This window comes from Lithobates pipiens, unplaced genomic scaffold (genome assembly GCF_037356315.1).
Source record: "Lithobates pipiens isolate NorthernLeopardFrog02 unplaced genomic scaffold, aLitPip1_a1.2 Scaffold_16, whole genome shotgun sequence".
Taxonomy (NCBI): Eukaryota; Metazoa; Chordata; class Amphibia; order Anura; family Ranidae; genus Lithobates; species Lithobates pipiens.
In genome coordinates, this window is record NW_027507748.1 from 369,248,340 (window position 1) to 369,272,393 (window position 24,054).

Sequence of the window (24,054 nt, forward strand, 5' to 3'; positions counted from 1 at the left end):
GACACAGGCGCTTCAAGCTGAACAGTGGGCATGGGCACTTCAAGCTGGACAGTGGGCACGGGCACTTCAGGCTGGGCAGTGGGCACTTCAGGCTGGGCAGCAGGCACAGGAGCTTCAAGCTGGGCAGCGGGCACTTCAGGCTGGGCAGCGGACACTGGCACCTCAGGCTGGGCAGCAGACAGAAGCACATCAGACCGGGAAGCTGGCACATCAGGCTGGAAGGCAGGCAGCGGCAGGTCAGGCTGGAAGGCCGGCAGCGTAACATCAGGCTGGAAGGCCGGCACTGGGACGTCAGGCTGGAAAGCAGGCACTGGGACGTCAGGCACATCAGACTGGAAGGCCTCAGACTGGAAGGCTGGGACATCAGACAGGAAGGCATCAGACTGGAAGGCCGGGACCTCAGACTGGAAGGCATCAGACTGGAAGGCTGGGACTTCAGACTGGAAGGCATCAGACTAGAAGGCCCGGACATCAGACTGGAAGGCATCAGACTGGAAGGCCGGGACATCAGACTGGAAGGCATCAGACTGGAAGGCCGGGACATCAGACTGGAAGGCATCAGACTGGAAGGCCGGGACATCAGACTGGAAGGCATCAGACTGGAAGGCTGGGACATCAGACTGGAAGGCATCAGACTGGAAGGCCGGGACATCAGACTGGAAGGCCGGGACATCAGGCTGGAACATCAGGCTGGAAGGCCGGGACATCAGACTGGAAGGCATCAGACTGGAAGGCCGGGACATCAGACTGGAAGGCATCAGACTGGAAGGCCGGGACATCAGACTGGAAGGCATCAGACTGGAAGGCCGGGACATCAGCCTGGAAGGCATCAGAATGGAAGGCTGGGACATTAGACTGGAAGGCGTCAGACTGGAAGGCCGGGACATCAGACTGAAAGGCATCAGACTGGAAGGCCGGGACATCAGACTGGAAGGCATCAGACTGGAAGGCCGGGACATCAGACTGGAAGGCATCAGACTGGAAGGCCGGGACATCAGACTGGAAGGACGGCAGTGGGACATCAGACTGGAAGGACGGCAGCGGGACATCAGACTGGTAGACCGGCAGCAGGACATCAGACTGGAAGGCTGGATCTTCAGACTGGAAGGCATCAGATTGGAAGGCCGGGACATCAGACTGGAAGGCCGGGACATCACACTGGAAGGCCGGCAGCGGGACATCAGACTGGAAAGACGGGACACCAGACTGGAAGGCTGGGAGGTCATGCTGGACAGCAGGCACTGGGATGTCAGGCTGGACAGCAGGCACTGGGACGCCAGGCTGGACAGCAGGCACTGGGACGTCAGGCACATCAGACTGGGGCACAGGAACTTTAGGCGGAGACACTGGCTGGATAGCAGACAGATGTTTGGCAGAATCAGGTGGGTGATCAGGTTCAGCTGGCATGCAGGCAGACTGGAGCAGGTTGGTTGGTGTGGAGGCAGGTTGCGTTACTAGCAGGATCAAATAGGTAGGAAAGAACTTTCGTCTCTTTTTAGATTTAGCTACTGAAGTCCTGTAGGTAGCTGCAGATCTGTAGGTAGGGGATGAAGCAGACTGGAGAGAAGGGTTGGAATATGGCAGGGAAGAGGTAACAGTGGCTGGGGGAAGTTCTTGAGGGATAGTAGGCCAAGGGAACGAGGTAGTTGGATTAAAGGCAGGGTATGTGCAGCAGGAAGAAACAGGGTATTGATATTTGGTGGGAAGTAGAGTATATTGGGCTGAAACTGAGGTTGCCATAGGTAAAGGAGGAAGAGACTCTTGGGCAGGCAGATGTTTGGTAGCAGAGATGGTTTGTTGTGGGCTGACTGTGGCTGATTGCAAAATACCAGACCATGCTAAAAGTAGTGGTTGTACAAACTGCGGGTTACATACTGCCTGTCTGACAAGGGATTGTACGGAATCAACACATTCTATTATCATCTGTTGGGAACAGGCTGTGTAATGCTCAAAAAAGTAAGGGGAATCATCTTCCAGAAGCCATACCAGTGATGTGACTTGATTAATACTGAAAGGGGGAGAAAAATCATCATGGCCCCCCAGGATGCAGGGCAGGGCCAGCTCTGTGCAGATTTGAATTAATGGCTGCACATCCCCAAACAGCATACAGCCCTGATCAACCCAGGAGTGAGCTAAACGAATGGTTTCCAACAGCTGATCACTGGTCCACACTTTCAGTGTCTGGCGGAGATAGTCACTACTCTCAGACGCCAGCAAAGCATAATAACGAATCACCTCTAAATTCATTTCAGTAAGCAACCTGATTCAAGATGGTTCCTCTGTGTAGCCACTTCTGGTCAGGGATGGCCTTGGTATTCTGTCATGTATCAGATAAGACCAGAACTGTGTGGACTGCAACAGAGGAAACCCAAACGTATATAAGTGAAATATGATGATTTATTAAGGAAAGTGAATAATATAAATACACCCACACAGTGCAATAAATCAACCAACAGAGACCCCCAAATAACAACAGACAGATATGTACAATAAATGGTAAATACCAGGATCGTAAATGATAGGCAGGACAGGGTCATGCACAGAGGATCAGTAGATAAACAAGGGCAGTCCAGAATCAGAGACACAAGCCAGGCCAAGGTCATACACCGGGAGATCAGCAGATGGGGTAAGGAACACAGGACAGGGAGAGGATGGATGGATCAGACTGCAGGGCAGGGATGATGGTAACAGGTGGGACAGGATAGGGACCAGGACAGGGAAACAGGTTCAGGGCAATGCCAAAGAATGCGCCAGCGACATCTGGTGTAGTGAGCTATATGCACAATTTGGTATTGGACCAGTTTGTCCCTAGCTGAGTCCAGAGGGGAGAAGGGAAAGTCCCAAATCTACCTCCAGTTGTCCTTGTCCAGCTCCGGTATGCCTCCCACCCATTTCCTGCAGAGGGAGGACCAAGACATCCAGTTTTCAACAGAACCCGTTCTTTCATGGGCAGCCAATGCAGGGCTCGATCAGCACCCATCAATAACATTGATGCGGTATTCTGAACCAACTGGAGCTTGTAGATGGTACAAGCAGGCACACTCAGGTACAGGGCATTGCAGAGCATTGCAGTATACCAGTTGACTGCTGATAATGGCATTGACCATGGCGATCTTATCAGAGCAGTGGCGTACTAAGAGTGGGGCGGGGGGTGCGAGCCGCCCCGGGTGCCACACCCTGGGGGGGTGCCAGGCCAGCGCCCTCTCCCTCCGACTGAAGAGACAGCGCCGTTCTGATCAGTCTCGGGCAACGGCTGTCACTCACAGCCGAGCAGAGTGAAGCCGCCCCCCCCTCCTCTTGTATGGCTACACAGTGCTGTCCATGGAGGAGGAGAAGGAGGGGGAGGTGGCTTCACTGAATCCGCCTCCCCCTCCTCCTCCATACACAGCACTGTGTAGCCATACAAGAGGAGGGGGAGGCGGCTTCACTCTGCTCGGCTGTGAGTGACAGCCGCTGCCCGAGACTAATCAGAACGGTGCGACGCAACCACAGAGAAGGGGATTATTGCGCCGGGTCCCGGATCACTGCCGACAGGTGTCACTGGCTCTGTGTCCTCCCGGTACAGGTCAGTGCTGGTCATACAGAGAGAGACCAAGGAGGGGGAGGGGGAGGGGGGGTGTGAAGAGATTCTCTGCAGCTCTTATTATGTAACCGCAAGATGCAGCTGAGGAGGACTACAAGTCCCAACATACCGGGCTGTGTGGGCTTACAGTTCTCCTCTGCTGAGCATAGCAGCTTTGTATGCTTGGACTTGTAGTCCTCCATAGTGCAGCCTTGCATGCTGGGACTTGTAGGCCTCCTCTGTAGTACAGTGCAGCCTTGCATGCTGGGGCTTGTAGTCCTCTGTAATGCAGTGCAGCCTTGCTTGCTGGGACTTGTAGTCCTCTTCTGTAGCGCAGTGCAGCTCTGCATGCTGGGACTTGTAGTCCTCTTCTGTAGTGCAGTGCAGCCTTACATGCTGGGAGGTGTGGTCCTCCTCAGTAGTACAGTGCATGCTGGGACATGTAGTCCTCCTCTGTAATGCAGTGCAGCCTTGCATACTGGGACTTGTAGTCCCCTTCTATAGTGCAGTGCAGCCTTGCATGCTGGGACCTGTGGTCCTCCTCTGTAATCCAGTGGAGGCCTTGCATGCTTGGACACGTAGTCATCTATAGTGCAGTGCAGCCTTGCATGCTGGGACCTGTGGTCCTCTATAGTGCAGAGTAGCCTTGTATGCTGGGACTTGTGGTCCTCCTTGGTAATGCAGTGCAGCCTTGCATGCTGGGACTTGTAGTCCTCTATAGTGCAGTGCTGCCTTGCATGCTGGGATTTGTGGCCCTCCTCTGTAGTACAGTGCGTGCTGGGACTTGTAGCCCTCCTCTGTAATGCATTGCAGCCTTGCATGCTGGGATATGTAGTCCTCTTATTTGGTGGGGTCTACACTGAAGATGGGGGGTCTGTACGGTAGGGAGGGGGGTCTGTACTGTAGGGGGTCTGTGTAACATGCAGGGGGTCCAGAGCTGTGAGGGGCTGTGTAATGTAAAGGGATGCAGAGGTGCAGGGTGCTGTGTAATGTAAAGGGGTCCAGAGGTGCAGTTGTGGAGAGGGGGGGTACAAAGTAGTGACAAAAAGATATTGAAGGATGCAGAGGTATGCAGGGGGCAAAATGAGGTGTTTTTACATTTTAAGGTGGGGGGGGGGGGGGGGGGTGCCAGGCATAGGATCCGCCCCGGGTGCCAAATGCTCTAGGTACGCCCCTGTATCAGAGTCTACGATAAAGCAAAAAGTCGACCTTAGGAGTCTCAGGTAGAAATGGCATGAACTTACCACCTTACCTGAGGGCACAGATTCAACCTAGAGTCAAAGATGACACCCAGGTCCCTGACCTGAGTGGCCTGACATCTTTACATTAGATGTCACCATCAGAGTCCTACTTTACATTAGATGTCCCCATCAGAGCCCCCCTTTACATTAGATGTCACCATCAGAGTCCCTCTTTACATTAGATGTCATCATCAGAGTCCTCCTTTACATTAGATGTCACCATCAGATCAGAGTCCTCTTTACATTAGATGTCTCCATTAGAGCCTCCTTTTACATTAGATGTCCGCCTTTACATTAGAAGTCCTCATCAGAGTCCCCCTTTACATTAGATGTCACCATTAGAGCCCCCCTTTACATTAGATGTCTCCATCAGAGTTCCCCTTTACATTAGATGTCCCAATCAGAGTCGCCCTTTACATTAGATGTCACCATCAGAGCCCCCCTTTTTATTAGATGTCACCATCAGATCAGAGACCCCCTTTACATTAGAAATCACCATCAGATCAGAGTGAAGGCACAGGACCCGCCAATCACACACCACAGCAGGGAACAATGATAAAGGGAGTGTTCAGGGCGCAGAGCTCAGCGCCCCGAGGACTTTCTAAAGAAAGCCAATAGAGCTTCTTGTTTGCAATCACGTTATGTCATGCTTCACATAGCACCTGTGTGTCTGGCACCCTGCACGGACACTGGGGGGTCGTTGGAAGTTGGCTCTGTTGAAATTTAGTCTACTTGTGTTCCTCTTGTGCTTCTTTTTTCTGTGATTTATACTGAATGTAATTGACCTGTGGTTGCTGTTTCCTAAGATGCTCCGTATTTGCACATCTATTGTTTGTAATCAGTAGTTTGCATGCTCTTTTTTAATATACCGTATCTGTCTTCAGGTTTCTCCACTTACAGGGGCAGAATTAATCACTCTTAAAATACTTTCTAATTTTTACTTAAAGGAGTATATTTATTGTTTTCCACCAAGATGCGCACAATATTCACGCAAGATTCACTCATTTGGTGTTTAAGATTTTGATTTTTCTAATTTACAATAGTTTTTGATCATTTTTATACATGATTAGCCGAACATTTGACCATTGAAATGTGGATTAAATAGCTTTGCCTGTTTGAAAATGTAATGAATCAAGATTTGCCCACATCTAATCTTTAGTGGGAAAAAGTGCTTTACTGTACCATTCATCCTATTTATTCACCCATTTTCACCTTTCACAATATGTAAATGATTCCCTAATTTAAAGTGTGTGAATGTGTACTTTAAAGTGTTTTAAAGGTTTAGGAGGGTAGTATTTTCAATAGGAATCTGAGATCATGGTACCTGTACTCAAACTAGTAGGAGTATTTATAAAACTAACCTTAGAATGCATTATTCTACTGAAAGAGTCATTGACGCTTGGAACAGGCTTCTAGCAGAGGTAGTGGATCAGTCAGAATTTGTATTAAAACATGCTATTTACAAACAGATCTAGACAGAAAGTTAAAAAAGGAAAAAGAGAAATCAAAAAAGCTCAGCCTTGATGGACTACCCATGAGAGAGCTGAAATTGTGTTTTTAATATGTGATTAATACTTCTATGGTTCATTTTTATACACATTTGTTTCAATGATTTTTATAATGGTGTTGTATTAATGTTGCAGCCTAGCACACTGGGCATGCAGGTTGGTATGACAACCAATAGCAAGGGATTAATGCATACAGCCCCCCTGCTATCTGGATACTAGCTGACATGTAATAGGGGTCCCACTCCTAAAGCTACAGACTGTTCAGTTACATTATTGAAGGTGTGAGGGGGTTCGCTCGGTAGCGGGTGTGTGTGACCCCCTGGATGGGTTCACAACACAAAGTCAGGCACAGCAGACAGCGGTGTAGGTGCAAAAAACAAAAGGTCCGGTTTATTTAGGCTACATGCAGTGATACATATAACAGCCAAACAAAATAAAACAAGAAAATAAATCCTGGTCAGCTTGACCTCTAACTACACACGTAGACTCCCTGTCTAACAACTGGGTGCAGCCTTGTGCTGCCCCAGTCCCTGTCTCTATTGTAGGGGTTTGCCACACAGGCGTTAACTCACCGCACAGAACAGATCTCAGACTCCCCATTCTATACACACAAAACTGGTTCCAGGATGGAGCATCTCCCTATGCATGCTGGGGTTTTTTGTAGAGGTCTTAATGAGCCCACTTACTTCAGCTGGGCTCATTAACTCTTCCCCTCTAATTGTAAAAGTCTGCATAAAGCCTGAATCTAGGACACACATATTTCCCATCCTGAATACAACCAGGTGATTTTACCTGCGTGCTGCCACATACCCCCCCCCTCTTGTTTCAACCTTGGGGTTGTAACACAAGCAGCCAGACACGCATGTATCCGAGACAAAGCATCCACATTCCCCATTTTAACACCAGGGCGATGCTTAACTGTAAAGTTAAATTCCTGTAGGGCCAGGAACCACCTATTTACCCTTCTATTGGTCTCCTTGTTTTGAGCCATCCACTTTAAAGGAGCGTGATCAGTCACCAGGTCAAAGTGCCTACCTAGCAGATAGTACCGAAGGGAATCTAGAGCCCACTTCACTGCTAAACATTCCTTCTCAATCGTGGAGTAATTTACCTCATGGGACTTCAACTTCCTGCTGAGGTAAATGACTGGGTGCTCTTCCCCGTTCCAGACCTGGGATAACACTGCTCCTAACCCAACGTCTGATGCATCAGTTTGTACAACAAAGTCCTTAGAGAAGTCTGGTGAGTACAACACTGGCTGGCTACATAAGGCTGTTTTTAAGGACTGAAATGCTTCCTCAGCCTCTGGGGACCATTTAACCATAACCGACTCTTTCCCTTTTGTCAGGTTGGTGAGGGGCACAGCCTGAGAAGCAAAATGGGGAATGAATCGTCGATAATAGCCAGCGATTCCCAGAAAGGCTCGTACCTGTTTCTTGCTGTTGGGACGTGGCCAACTCTGTATGGCCTCGACTTTATTGACTTGGGGTTTTATCACCCCCCTCCCAATAGTGTACCCAAGATATTTGGCCTCCTCCTGTCCAATGGTACACTTCTTTGGATTGGCCGTAAACCCAGCTTCCCGGATAGAGTCTAGGACTGCTTGTACTTTTGGCAAATGTGAGACCCAGTCTGTGCTATGGATAATCACATCATCCAGGTAAGCTGCAGCATATTTATGATGGGGCCTCAGAATCTTATCCATTTTCCGCTGGAATGTTGCCGGTGCATTCTGTAACCCAAACGGCATTCTCTTATATTGGAATGCCCCATCTGGGGTTACAAACGCAGTTTTCTCCTTGGCCGACTCAGCCAGGGGAATTTGCCAATACCCTTTGGTGAGATCAAGAGTTGTCATATATCGGGCTGTTCCCAGCCGGTCAACCAACTCATCTATACGTGGCATGGGGTAGGTGTCAAATTTTGTAACTTTATTTAATTGTCTAAAATCGTTACAAAACCGCCAGCTCCCATCAGGTTTGGGCACTAGTACAATAGGACTGGACCAGTCACTCTGGGACTCCTCTATCACACCCAATTCCAGCATCCTTTGAACCTCCCCACGTATTGCCTCCCGTCGGGCCTCTGGTATTCTATAAGGTTTTAGTTTTACCCTTTCTCCTGGCGGGGTGATAATGTCATGCTCTACGCCAGATGTTTGTCCCGGAAGCTCAGAGAAAATCTCTTTGTTACGAAGTACAAACTCTTTAACCTCCTGTTGTTGGGGTTTCGATAAGGTGTCTGCTAGTCCAACCTCAGGAACTAAGCAATCAGGCTGTACTTGTGACAAAGTCTCTGCGACTAGGGATTCCCTATCCCTCCAGGCTTTCAGCAGATTGACGTGATAGATCTGCTCCGGCTTTCGCCTTCCTGGCTGTCTAACCCTGTAGTTCACCTCACTAATTTTTTCAATTACTTCATATGGACCTTGCCATTTGGCCAGAAATTTGCTTTCAACCGTAGGGACTAGCACCAAGAAACCAATCCCCCGGGGAAAAAGTACGTGTCTTGGCCCCACGGTTGTACACTCTCTGCTGTGCTAACTGCGCTTGGGTTAAATGTTCCTTTACAATTGGCATTACATGTGCAATTCTATCTTGCATCAGGGCGACATGCTCAATCACACTCCTGTGAGGAGAACTCTCATTTTCCCAAGTTTCCTTGGCGATATCCAGCAGCCCTCTTGGGTGTCTCCCATAGAGCAACTCGAAGGGTGAGAAACCCGTAGAGGATTGGGGTACCTCCCTAATGGCAAACATCAGATAGGGTATTAGACAATCCCATTTCTTTCCATCTCTATCCACCACCTTCTTTAACATTTGTTTTAGGGTTTTGTTGAATCTTTCAACCAACCCATCTGTTTGGGGGTGATACACAGATGTACGCAATTGCTTCACTTTGTACAACTTGCATAATTCTTTCATAACCCGGGACATAAAGGGTGTACCTTGGTCCGTAAGCAGTTCCTTACAAATACCCACGCGGCTAAAAACAAGGGATAGCTCTTTGGCTATGGTTTTGGCCGAGGTATTTCGGAGAGGAATTGCTTCCGGATAACGGGTGGCATAGTCCAATATAACCAAAATGTACTGATGCCCCCTAGCAGACTTCATTATCGGACCTACCAAATCCATTGCGATCCTCTCAAAGGGGACCTCAATGATAGGAAGAGGTACCAGTGGGTTACGGAAATGTGGCATAGGTGCCGACTTCTGACACACAGGGCAGGAGGAACAATAATTTTCTATTTCCTTCATGACCCCAGGCCAATAGAATCTCTGCAATACCCTCTCTCTGGTTTTCTCTGTCCCCAGATGACCTCCCAGAATGTGTCTATGAGCCAATTCTAACACCAACTTCCTGTAAGGTTTGGGCACTACAAGTTGCTCAATGGTTTCTTCTGCCCTTTGAGCCACACGATATAGCAGGTCCCTTTCCATAGTGAAGTAAGGATAAGGGCAAGTCTTATCTGGGTTCACTAACTCGCCATCTATTTTCACCACATTTTCCCGTGCCTTTATTAGGGTGGGGTCTTTTAACTGTTCTGTGGCAAAATTTTCCCTGTGAACCTCAAGATCCGAAAACTCCACAGACGGCATGTTTTCATCTGAGGATGTTGGCTCCTCCCCAGTTTCTCGAGTTTCTCCCGCCAATACCGACAAGGGAAATTCAGGAGAGTCCTCACCACTCCCAGAGGAATTCTGGTCATCTTCCTGGTTTATAGGGGCACCAATGGGGGCCTCAGGACAATCCCAGAGTTCCCAGAATTTTGGAAAATCCCTTCCCACAATAGCATCATGTGGTAACTGAGACACTAACCCCACCTGATGAGAGAGGTTACCTTTGGGGGTCTCAAAAAACACTGAAGTTACAGGATACTCTCGGGTGTCCCCATGCACACAAATAACAGCCACCCTGTTCTTCCCAGAGACCTCTGTAGTAACTAATTCAGCTTTTATCAATGTTACCAGGCTACCTGAATCTAGCAACACATCAACATGTCTACCATTAATACACATTTTACATAAATGTTTCTCAGGTCCCCGAATGGCAGTGCATGCAACTGTCGCAAACAGCGACTGACGTCTCTCCCTTATAAAGTCACATTGCATAGGCTCATCCACAACTGGGCAATTGGCTGCAATATGTCCCTCTTGCCGGCAGCGGTAGCAAATAATTTTTTTCGCTGCCTCTTGCAGCATGGGCTTCCTGGGCTGCTCCCGCCAGACCTTAGGTAGAACTCCCACCCTCTCACTCTCTCCACCCTCACCCCTTGGAGTCATCTTACCCGCCACTGGGGATGATCTGGTCTTAGGGGGGAAAGTCCGTGAGTCCCTGGAAGAGGTGGTCAAGTTCTCTGTAGCCAAGTACCTCTCAACCAGATCCACAAGTTTATCTGCATTTTCTGGGTCTCCATGGCTTACCCATTTTTGGATGGCAGTAGGAAGAGCTCTCAGGAAACGATCCATAACCACACGTTCCACAATGTTTGGTGCGGTCAAAATCTCTGGCTGCAGCCACTTCCTGCTCAGGTGAATGAGATCATACATTTGAGACCTGGGAGGTTTTCCAACCTGAAAAGTCCAGTTATGCACACGCTGAGCCCGGACTGCCAGGGTGACACCCAGCCGTGCCAATATTTCTGCTTTTAGCACCACATAGTCTTTTGCTTGGTCAGGCTCTAGGTCATAATAAGCTTTCTGCGATTCCCCAGTTAACAGAGGGGCCACCAGTCCAGCCCATTGCTCCTTAGGCCACTTTTCCCTTTCAGCAGTCCTTTCAAATGTGGTCAAAAACACCTCCGGATCATCCTCTCCAGTCATTTTTGTCAGTAAACGGCTCACACCAAAGGTTGCGGTATTATTGTACCCACTTGCTTCATTGGTCTGCGGACGTTGCTGTATCAATGTCTCTATTTGCTGTTGAAAATTCTGCTCTTGCTTCTGCAACAAGTCTATGAAGCGGGCTTCAGATCGCTGCTGGGCTTGTTGCTGAGCTTCCAAACTCTGCTGCAAAGTTGCATTTGTCTGCTGCTGATTTGCATTTGCCTGCTGCTGGGCTTGTTGTTGAGCTGCAAGGCTCTTTTGTAAAGCTGCATTTGTTTGCTGCTGATTTGCATTTGCTTGCTGCTGGTTTGCATTTGCTAGAGCCAGCTGTCTCAGTATCTCCTCCATGCTGGCCTTAACAAAAAAAAAAAAAAAACTGCCAAAATTCTCCACCAACTGTGAGGGGGTTCGCTCGGTAGCGGGTGTGTGTGACCCCCTGGATAGGTTCACAACACAAAGTCAGGCACAGCAGACAGCGGTGTAGGTGCAAAAAACAAAAGGTCCGGTTTATTTAGGCTACATGCAGTGATACATATAACAGCCAAACAAAATAAAACAAGAAAATAAATCCTGGTCAGCTTGACCTCTAACTACACACGTAGACTCCCTGTCTAACAACTGGGTGCAGCCTTGTGCTGCCCCAGTCCCTGTCTCTATTGTAGGGGTTTGCCACACAGGCGTTAACTCACCGCACAGAACAGATCTCAGACTCCCCAGTCTATACACACAAAACTGGTTCCAGGATGGAGCATCTCCCTATGCATGCTGGGGTTTTTTGTAGAGGTCTTAATGAGCCCACTTACTTCAGCTGGGCTCATTAACTCTTCCCCTCTAATTGTAAAAGTCTGCATAAAGCCTGAATCTAGGACACACATATTTCCCATCCTGAATACAACCAGGTGATTTTACCTGCGTGCTGCCACAAAGGCTAAATTCAAATATTGGCCAATGGCATCACAAATTTAAAGGGTAACTCCACTTTCATGTGAAAAAAGTAGCAAATAAAAAAATAAAAAATAAAATATATATAGTGGGGCAAAAAAGTATTTAGTCAGTCACCAATTGTGCAAGTTCTCCCACTTAAAAGATAAGAGAGGCCTGTAATTGTCATCATAAGTATACCTCAACTATGAGAGACAAAATGTGGAAACAAATCCAGAAAATCACATTGTCTAATTTTTGAAAGAATTTATTTACAAATTATGATGGAAAATAAGTATTTTGTCAAAGTTCATCTCAATACTTTGTTATATATCCCTTGTTGGCAATGACAGAGGTCAAACGTTTTCTGTAAGTCTTCACAAGGTTGTCACACACTGTTGCTGGTATGTTGGCCCATTCTTCCATGCAGATCTCCTCTAGAGCAGTGATATTTTGGGGCTGTCGCTGGGCAACATGGACTTTCAACTCCCTCCAAAGGTTTTTTATGGGGTTGAGATCTGGAGACTGGCTATGCCACTCCAGGACCTTGAAATGCTTCTTATGAAGCCACTCCTTTGTTGCCCGGGCGGTGTGTTTGGGATCATTGTCATGCTGAAAGACCCAGCCACGTTTCATCTTCAATGCCCTTGCTGATGGGAGGAGGTTTGCACTCAAAATCTCACGATACATGGCCCCATTCATTCTTTCATGTACATGGATCAGTAGTCCTGTTTCTTTTGCAGAGAAACAGCCCCAAAGCATGATGTGGACACCCACATGCTTCACAGTAGGTATGGTGTTCTTTGGTTGAAATTCAGCATTCTCTCTCCTCTAAACATGACGAATTGTGTTTCTACCAAACAGTTCTACTTTGGTTTCATCTGATTATATGTCATTCTCCCAATCCTCTTCTGGATCATTCAAATGCTCTTTAGCAAACCTCAGATGGGCCTGGACATGTACTGGCTTAAGCAGGGGGACACGTCTGGCACTGCAGGATCTGAGTCCCTGGCGGCATAGTGTGTTACTTATGGTAGCCTTTGTTACATTGGTCCCAGCTCTCTGCAGGTCATTCACTAGGCCCCCCCCCCTGTGGTTTTGGGATTTTTGCTCACCGTTTGTGATCATTTTGACCCCACGAGGTGAGATCTTGCGTGGAGCCCCGGGTCGAGGTAGATTATTAGTGGTCTTGTATGTCTTCCATTTTCTAATTATTGCTCCCACAGTTGATTTCTTCACACCAAGCTGCTTGCCTATTGCAGATTCAGTCTTCCCAGCCTGGTGCAGGTCTACAATTTACTTTCTGGTGTCCTTCGACAGCTCTTTGGTCTTCACCATAGTGGAGTTTGGAGTGTGACTGTTTGAGGTTGTGGACAGGTGTCTTTTATACTGATAACAAGTTCAAACAGGTGCCATTAATACAGGTAATGATTGGAGGACAGAGGAGCCTCTTAAAGAAGAAGATACAGGTCTGTGAGAGCAAAGTTATATTGGAATGGAATGTTATTAAAAATTACCTTTCCTTTTCAATCTGCAGCTCTGTAATTTTATGTAAAATGCAAAATGCAATGCAATATGCCTACACGGAGGTGTTCTGTACACTGAATGTATACAGAACACCCCCCAGAAACATCATTTTCTGCCTGTGTGATTGTCTCACTGTTTTTTTACAGAAATCTACACTAAGATTTTTGGTATCCCCTGCAACAAAAAATAAATTTTTGCTAAGATACTCCCAATAGGAAATAACGTCTAGAGGGGGGATGCAGACTCTGCAATTTTCCTCATTAGAGCCTTCATTCTGCAGCAACTGGTTGATAATTATGAAACCACTCCCATTAAGCTCACTTTGCCCAGGGGCACAGAGGAATTAACAGGGATTTCTTCAGAATACCAAAAGTTAGGTATCTGCAATAAAGTTTGTTAAAATCCTTGCAATGTACATAGATCACCCAGAGGGGAATGTTTTTTTCTCAACAAAAGTGGAGCTTTAAGTTAGAGCAAAGAAGAAGTAGCATTAAAATGTTTGTTACCCTAAAAAATAACAACACAGATCCTGTTCTCTTCAACCATGCATAACAGCACAATGCTTGTGCTGTGTCATTTGGCCCCTTCTATCACCTAAAATACCGGGCTGATCCTGCCTGGTTCTGCCCTCACCCCTGTAAACTGACCACGGCTTATCATGGCTGCTGAGCCCTGAAACCGTGGTCAGTTTACGTGCCTCCCTCATCCGTAGCTCTCCTCTCTGCTCTCCCCATCCTCTCCCCCCTGTACTCCCTGCTTGTCAGCTCTGTCCACTCCCCAGCCCTCCACTCCTGCTGCTACCATAACTACACTATAAACATACACCCCCCTGTAAAAAAAACATCATGTGCCCCTGTGCCTGTGTTATATAAAAAAAAGCAGATTATACTTATATCAGAGTGTCTCCTGGCACTCACGTTACTCCTTGGCTCTCTCTCCTCTCCTCCTCCCCGGCTGACGTCAGAGGAAGTTCTCGGCCCAGCCTGCTATAGCTGTCAGCTGGGAAGAGGAGAGAGCCGAGGAGTCATGTGAGCGCCGGGGGGATGCTCTGATATATGGTATAATCTGCATCTTTTTTATATAACACAGACGCAGCGGCACATAATGCTATTTTACAAAGGGGATGGTATGTTTATAATGTAATGGCTTAACAACAGGGGCGGACTGACAACTCATGGGGCCCCCGGGCAATAGAAGATTATGGGGCCCCCAGGCTTACAGGTGGCCGCCATGCCAGGAGTAAGTAACATACAAAACAACAAGTACAGTCAGGATAAACGCCAGGCTCACATCAGCAGTCCACAGAGTCCTAACTTATGGCAGAGCCCCCCCAGTGTGTCACCTTCTATCAGTGTCCCCTTACACACACCTTTGCACCTTAATTTAAAGGCCTTTAAATTAGAAAAAAAAATCCACTGTTCCATCTCTGAACCGTGCAAGTGAGTCTTAGCCCTTGTACACACGGTCGGAGATTCCGACAACCAAATCCGTCGGATTTTGTCCATCGGATCTTGTCCGAAACTGTTGCATACACGCGGTTGGACAAATTTGTCAAAAAATCAGATCTTTCAGAATGTGATGACGTAATTTCGTTACGATGGGACTACGTTCAGGCTAGTAGCCAATAGCTTTGATGTAGGAATTTGATCTGTGCATGCGTGGCACTTTGTCCGATAGGAATTCTCTACACATGATGGGACTATGTCCTATCGGACCAGTTTGTCGGAAAATATTTCCAGCAAGTTGGAAAATTTGGTCCGACGGATATTCCGATGGAAACAGTCCGATGCATACCACACACAGTCGGATTATCCGACAACGCCGTCCGATAGGACACATTCCGACGGATTCTCCGACCGTGTGTACAAGGGCTAAGAGCCAGCGAAATAGTGAACTGCTGTGGTTGGCCTCAGATCTGGCAGTGGGGCGTGTGAATAAAAGCCATACTTGATGTGTGCCAAATCACGGCATGCACCCAGACCTGCCCTGCTGCCTGATCCGAGGCCGGGCTCAGCAGTTCACCATTCAGCTGCCTCCGAATGGCTGTGGATTTTTCAGGGGCATAGGATTGTTAGATCGACTTCTGTTTGGTGGCAGTAGGCACAAATGAAACATACAGTATACATATACACACACACACACACACGCACATTATACATATATACACATATACACATAGACACCAGTGGTGGCTGGTGCTCAAAATTTATGAGGGGGAGGGGGGCACAAACAAACTGAAAAACACAAAAAAAACCCATCAATTGCAGCCACTGTGCCCCATCAAATGCTGCCAGCGTGCCCATCAATTGCCGCTACTGTGCCCCATCAAATGTTGCCAGTGTGCCAATCAATTGCTGCTACTGTGCCCATGAATTGCTGCTAATGTGCATCGCCCCGTACTTACCTGTCTTGGAGCGGGTCAGCGGCGGTGTCCTGCACGCCCCTCGATGTCTTCTTCCATCCTCTGTCAGGCATCCAATCAGACGCTTCAGCCAATCAGGTGACAGGTAACAGACCCGAGCACCTGATTGGCTGAGAGGCGGTTCAGTGTTAGCAAAGTGAATTCCTTTGCTTTTCTAATGCCGCGTACACACGGTCGAACTGTTTGACGTACTTAGTCCGTTGAAACACATTTCAGCGGACAATCCGCTCGTGTGTGGGCTTCAGCGTGCAGTCCGGAGTACTAAGATTTTCGGTTTTTCCAAAAATCTGTCCGTCGTACTTTGGTTTCAGCGGACAATACAGTCGTCAGTATGCTAGTTAGACGGACTAAGGCCGCGTACACACGGGCGGACTGTTCGCCCAACTTTGTCCGCTGAACAGTGTTTGGGCGGACAGTCCGCTCATGTGTGGGCTTTCAGCGGACAGTTTCAGCGGACAGTTTGACGAACAAGGTTTTTCGGAAATTCCGTAAAACTGTCCGCTGAAACCTTGTTTCAGCGAACAGTCCGCTCGTGTGTAGGCTTGTTCGTCAAACAAAGTTGCGCGCATGCTCAGAAAGGATTTTCACGCCGAAAGTTATAATGCAGTGTATAGGACGTCGTATTTTTCGTCCCGTCGTACGTGCCGTTCACGTCATCGCGCACGGTTTCAGCAAACTGTTCGTTCGTCGTGTGTGGCCATGTCCGTCCATGCTAATTTTGAGCGGACTGTTTGCCGAAACTGTTTGACGGACAAAGTTGGGCGAACAGTCTGCGCGTGTGTACGCGGCCTATGAATGGCGCATGCCCAGAAAGGATTTACACGGCGGAAGGGTGCTTTGCTGTGTCTTGGACTTCCTATTTCTAGTCCCGTCGTACTTGCTGTACACGTCATCGCGCAAGCTTTCGACGGACTGTTTGTGTATCCGTGTGTGGTCAAGTCTGTTCAGTGGAAAGTACGCCGGATTGTCCGTCGGATTGTATGACGGACTAAGTACGCCATACAATCTGCTCATGTGTACGCGGCATTACACACACACACACACACACACACACACACACAGCTGAGTGAACAGTGAACGCCCAGCATGACGCCTGCTGTTCACCTTTGTGGGCGCCTATTAGAGCCTAAGGCTCTAATCAGGTGCTTCCCAAAAACACACCCGCCGCTGTAATTCAGGTGCCCGAAAAGGAGACGGGTATCTGAATAGGGGGTGTCAGCGGCAACCATAGATAGATTCATGCAATGCATGAATCTATCTATGGTGATAGAGAGGTGCCAGGAGAGTGGGGGCAGCGCCCAAGCGCCCCTTATGGACGCACCGCCACTGATAGACACACAGTATACACATAGACACACAGACACACACCATAAACACACACACATATATATATTTTAGGGCTGGGGGAAAAAAAATCGATTTAAATCTTGAATCGAGCTCAGAGGTCAAATCAATAAAAAATGTAAGAAAGCATCGTGGACTAAGCCAAAGCCGTAGCCTCGCCTAAAAACTCCTGCCCGCAGCTCCTCAGGACCGGCGCAGTGTCCATAAAAGAAAAACAAAAACAAAAAAAAAACAACAACACCTTGATTCAAACCGTGTTTTTTTTTTTTTTTTATTATCGCAGATATTTTTTTTTTTTTTTAGAAAAATCGCCCAGCTCTAATAATAATAAAAAAAAAAAAAAAAATATATATATATATATATATATATATATATATATATATATATATATATACTGTATATATAAAGCAAATAGTACATGGATAAAAATCAGTTCATGTCCTAAAAATATCAGTATTAACACAGCGCTAAGCAATAAACAAATTAAAGTCCCAAATAACAGCATAAAAATCCAAAAGGAGATTGTGCAGAAAGGGTGACAATGATGGTATAATCAACGCTGTGAGGTGATAATAATGTTCATCAAAAAGTGCTGTAACTACTCCATCCACCAGGATTGCACCAATATTTCACTGCGTGAAGTTCGTATCCCCTCAGGGGGTTAAACTCACCAGATATAAGAATAATAAGCGCCTTTAAGGGAATAATCCCGTTTTTATATACCGCAATTCAAATGTCCTCCACCAGGGTTCGTCTGCCATTGCGGTATATAAAAACAGGATTATTCCCTTAAAGGCGCTTATTATTCTTATATCTGGTGAGTTTAACCCCCTGAGGGGATACGAACTTCACGCAGTGAAATATTGGTGCAATCCTGGTGGATGGAGTAGTTACAGCACTTTTTGATGAACATTATTATCACCTCACAGCGTTGATTATACCATCATTGTCACCCTTTCTGCACAATCTCCTTTTGGATTTTTATGCTGTTATTTGGGACTTCAATTTGTTTATTGTTTAGCGCTGTGTTAATACTGATATTTTAAGGACATGAACTGATTTTTATCCATGTACTATTTGCTTTATGACTTTTCTACTTTAACGGCTGCTGCCCTATAGACCCTCGAGGCTAATTTGATAGGTCATTATTATATCTGTTTACTATTTTTCTGAATGTTTGGTCTGCTGAAATAGGTGCTGAGTGGGGTACTGTGGGCCTATCTTATACCCTTTTTGTTCTATATATATATATATATATATATATATATATATATATACACACACACACCACACCCATATATGTACACACACATATATATATATATATATATATATATATATATATATATATATATAGACACCAGCACTTTTCACCCAACGAATCAGCCTAAAAAACACACTGCTGCCACCATCTCCAGGCATGCTGGGACTTGTAGTGCCCCAGCAGCTCACAGACACTTTAGGTGGTAATGCAGGAGAGGAGGGGACTGTGCCTGTGTACTGGTGGGCAGGTAATGAGTAGGCAGGGTAGCAGAGATTGGGGGAGGAAGTTCCTTCCTCCAGAAGCATGGCACTTCTCACATAGAAAATCGATCTAACAGCTTCAGAGCCCTGCTAGAGGAAAAACACATCCACCCTCCCTCCTGCTCACTAGGTTAAGCCACTGACACTCAGTTCATCTCAGCAAGCTTACCTTCCAGCAGGTTGCAGCCCTTCTCACACTGCACGTTGTGTCCCCTTCTCCAGCTGTTGGCAGTCTCCTGCTCTGAAATCAAATGAGCCGCGGAGAGGAAGGGGGCGTGTACACTGTTTCCATTGGCTGAGGAAGCAGTACAGAGGCGAGGCATCTATAGCTTCCTTTTTTTTTACAGCAAAATTATGTCGGCATGGGACATTTCAGGGACAGATGTAAAAAAACACAGATTTTTACATACTGTCCCTGCATTTACCGAGGCTGGCCAGTCTGATGGGGTCCCCTAGTGGCATGGGGCCCTCGGTCCGTGACCGAGTGCCAGAATGGTCAGTCCGCCCCTGCTTAACAACCACTTTAATCTTTACTCTCAGCTCTCCACAGCCCCAGAGCAGATACCACAAGACCTTCTTATTTTTTGTTTTTATTTAACCTCCTCGCGCCCGCCCTATAGCCGAATGACGGCCGTAGAGCAGGCGCGTTCGTCCGGGCGGTCGTCCCTGGACGGCCTGATGTTTACTTCCGCAATGCGCGCCGCCGCGGGCGCGCATCGCGGAAGTTCTGTGTTCGCCGTGTCCCCCGGGGACAGGCAAACACAGATCGCTGTAAACGGCCAATCACAGCGGCCGTTTACAGCGTGATCGGCGTGTCCAATGGGAGATGATCTCATATGTAAACATATGAGATCATCTCGCAGAGCCGCTCTCCTTCCTCGCACAGACAGTGCGAGAGGGGAGAGATGAACGGCTGCAGCGGCAGCCGTTCTGATTGTGGAAAAAAAATAAATTAAAAAAATGAAATAAAAAGTGCCATCCGCCCCCAGCAGTGCCATCCGCCCCCAGCAGTGCCATCCGCCCCCAGCAGTGCCATCCCCCCCAGCAGTGCCATCTGCCCCAGTGCCATCCACCCCAGTGCTACCTGCCCCCAGTGCCATCCACCCCAGTGCTACCTGCCCCCAGTGCCATCCACCCCAGTGCTACCTGCCCCTAGTGCCATCCACCCCAGTGCTACCTGCCCCTAGTGCCATCCACCCCAGTGCTACCTGCCCCCAGTGCCATCCACCCCAGTGCTACCTGCCCCCAGTGCCATCCACCCCAGTGCCACCTGCCGTCAGTGCCACCTGCCCCCAGTGCCACCTGCCCCCAGTGCCACCTGCCGTCAGTGCCACCTGCCGTCAGTGCCACGTGTCATCAGTGCCACATAGTGCCATCTGTCATCAGTGCCACGTATCAGTGCCATTTGTCATCAGTGCCACCTGTCAGTGTCACGTGCCATCTGTTGTCAGTGTCACGTGTCATCAATGCCACTTATCAGTGCCATCTGTCATCAGTGTCACGCGTCATCGGTGCCATGTATTAGTGCCATCTGTCATCGGTGGCACATATTAGTGCCACGTATTAGTGCCATCTGTCATTGGTGCCACGTTTCAGTGCCACGTGTCATCAGTGCCACGTATTAGTGCCACGTGTCATCAGTGTCACGTATAAGTGCCACGCGTCATCAGTGCCACATATTAGTGCCATCTGTCATCAGTGCCACATATTAGTGCCATCTGTCATCAGTGCCACCTGTCATCATTGCCACGTATCAGTGCCATCTGTCATCAGTGTCACGTGTCATTGTCCTGGTGCTTCAAAAGTGTAATAAATAGTCAACAAGTTAGATGTGTAACTTATGTTCCTAGAACACATGATGGCGCTACCTGCATGTTGGGCCTCTCTATGTGGCCAGGCTGTGAAAAAGTCCCACACATGTGGTATTGTAATACTCAGGAGGAGTAGCAGAATTTTTTGGGGGGTGTCATTTGTGGTATACACATGCCACGTGAGAGAAATAACCTATTACAATGACAATTTTGTGGAGAAAAAAAAAAAATGAAAAATCTTAATTTTGCAAAGAATTGTGGGAAAAAAATGACAACATCAAAAAGCTCACTATACCTCTTACTAAATACCTTGGAATGTCTACTTTCCAAAAAGGGGTCATTTGGGGGGTATTTGTACTTTCCTGGCTTGTTCGGGTCACAAGAAGCGAGATAGGCCACCAGTACATCAGATGTGATCAATTTTGTGCGATTCGCACCACAGCTTGTAGACTCTCTAACTTTCACAAAGACCAAATAATATCCACTAATTTGGGTTATTTTTACCAAAGACATGTAGCAGTATAAATTGTGACCAAAATTTATGAAGAAAAATTAATAATTTGCATAATTCTGTCACAGAAACAAAGAAATATGCGTTTTTTTTCAAAATTTTCGGTCTTTTTTCATTTATAGCGCAAAAAATAAAAACCCCAGAGGTGATCAAATACCACCAAAAGAAAGCTCTATTTGTGGGAAAAAAAGGACAAAAAATTCATTTGGGTACAGTGTTGCATGACTGAGTAATTGTCATTCAAATTGTGAGAGCACCGAAAGCTGAAAATTGGTCTGGGCAGGAAGGTGTTTAAGTGCCCTGTAAGCAAGTGGTTAATGACCTTAAAAACACACATTTGCACCCCCAACCAGTTCACTATTGCAAACGGATAAGAAAAAGTAGTAATATTTATTTATAATATTTACCTTTCAAGTTTCCATTGATATCTAAAGGTATCCTTTGGCATCCCTCCAGAACTGTCAGGTCAGCAGAAGGGGTAGCATGGGTCTCGCTTTCTCAACACTGTTTGAGCAAAGGGGAAATTTTCCACCACCGATATGATTTAATAAGCCCAGAAAGTTTTGGGGAAGGGGTTCCCCATAACATCACTGCCCAGATTTGGTAGTGATCCAGATATGGGCGTTGATGTCACAGAGAACTCCTCCGGAAATGTAGTCCTCTTAGTGCTAAAACTGTGTATACGAGGAAAGCCAATGCCTGGACATGAATAAAATCATATTTAACTTCATTCACCCAATGATTTTAACAAGTAGAGAAAGAACCATCGGAAAGAACTGTACTATACTTTAAACATTCGAATAATAGCCCAGTCAGCAACACAGTTGATTACAGTGATTTAGAAGGAATTTCAGAATATTTGGGGGTTTTAGTTGGTTAACTGGGCAATGTTCACTGGGCAAAATGCAAAGTGAATCCGTGATAAATACTCCCCTACCAAAATAGATCCTTGCTAGTGACCTGCTGTAAATTCCTCTTCATGATTTTCAAACTCATTCACACAGCCATATTGCAGAAACACCTCACCTGCATCATCTGTGCAAGTTAAAAGGTATTCAAATATATATAAAAAGTTTGTGCTTAAAAAAAACGCTGAACATGTTGAAATAAACTTGACAGTTTCTGTGTGAATATCAAAGAATATGTTTTATACATTATAATGAATACATGTGACACAGCACTTAATGATATACATATATTAAATTTGCACTCTTTTTAGTGATAATTAGTATGATTATTTGATTATTTGTACATTAGTTAAATGTATACTGTAGTTCTAAATGCTGGGTGATGTAAGTTTTGATTGTCATTTTTTTTTTGTTTTGTTTTTTTATTTTATACCAGAATAGCAAAAATTCCAGAAAAGGAAAAGGGGATTATTGCGGTGCTACAATTATGAAGAATACTAAAAGTTTATACAGAGTTTATTAAGTTATAAAATAAGAGGTTATACATATATAAAAGAAAAAACAAATATACAAATACATAAAGGGAAAATATCAAAATAATATTGTTCTCTCCAATTTCCAGAAAGCACAAAGTTTGTAATATATTAGGCCAAGAAGATAATAGCCTTAGAGTGCTATCCGATCAGTCCTTCCCTACATGTTTTGCCATAATGGCGAAACATGTAGGGAAGGACTGATCGGATAGCACTCTAAGGCTATTATCTTCTTGGCCTAATATATTACAAACTTTGTGCTTTCTGGAAATTGGAGAGAACAATATTATTTTGATATTTTCCCTTTATGTATTTGTATATTTGTTTTTTCTTTTGTATATGTATAACCTCTTTTTTTTATAACTTAATAAACTCTGTATAAACTTTTAGTTTTCTTCATAATTGTAGCACAGCGATAATCCCCTTTTCCTTTTCTGGAATTTTTGCTATTCTTGTAATTAAATTTTGGGATGAGGTGCTGTATCTAGACTGGACCTCTTGCCACACAATTTCCACAAACATATTTATTTTATACCAGTTAGTCACTGGTTTAGCTCTAATAGCACTTTACGTTTGGTATGGATTTTGATATTTGCATATTATATATAGTAATAGCACTATTTACTGTGCCACACGAGTTAAAAGGTATAATAATAAATCAATTACATTTTAATAGCAATCCAAGGAGCAAAAGATCTGACATAATCCTCCCTGAAATAGTAAACAACACAAACATACCATCTATCTGATGTCTTTGGAAATTTTGGGGCGGTATAATAGGGTACAGTTTTGTCATAAATAGTATGCTCTTTAAACATTATTTTTTATACTCTAAATGCGTAAAGTGTTATTACTGCTAAATAATTGAAATTAATGGAAATTTAAAGCAAAATAAGTTGGCATTTTAGTCGTTGTATTAAATTACCATACATCTGTAATGTAAATGTGATTTGATTTATTATTTTGAAGGTGTTGCAGAAGTACAGCAAAAGACCCCACCACCTTTAAGCTGTGCAGGGAGTGAAGCACTGGGAAATGCACTGTGTGCCATCATTAAATCAAACTCAAGTGCCATTACAACAATATGTAAAAGACTCAGCAGACACCTACTTCCCAAATCTCTACGACGGTTTATATGGCTGGATAAACTTCTAAGATCTGAAAAAAAATTAAAAGGGGAAAAAATCGAGTAAGCTTTATTTACTTTTTATTTCATAGTTCATAACAATTTTTTTATATTATTATATTTTTCCAAATTTATTGCAATATTTTGGTAAACAGTGGTTTGTACCCATTTTCCTTATTTATTTTGGTCAGCAAAAAAATAATTTAAAACATTTTAAAATATCAGTTTAACAATGTGTAGACCTAAAAACTAAAACAAATGAATACAATTGGTCCAATTCCATTACACTT

The 24,054-nt window shown here is 45.8% G+C and overlaps 1 protein-coding gene across 1 annotated transcript in view; it reads left to right on the plus strand.

The window, feature by feature from the left end:
* Positions 1-23,831, plus strand: part of LOC143984157 (uncharacterized) — a 148,485-nt gene extending 124,654 nt beyond the window's left edge. Inside the window, exon 7 of the mRNA XM_077484463.1 lies at positions 23,608-23,831. Within this exon, the coding sequence (XP_077340589.1) occupies positions 23,608-23,831 (224 nt within the window). The remainder of the gene's footprint in view (positions 1-23,607) is intronic.
* The last annotated feature ends 223 nt before the right edge of the window (positions 23,832-24,054 follow it).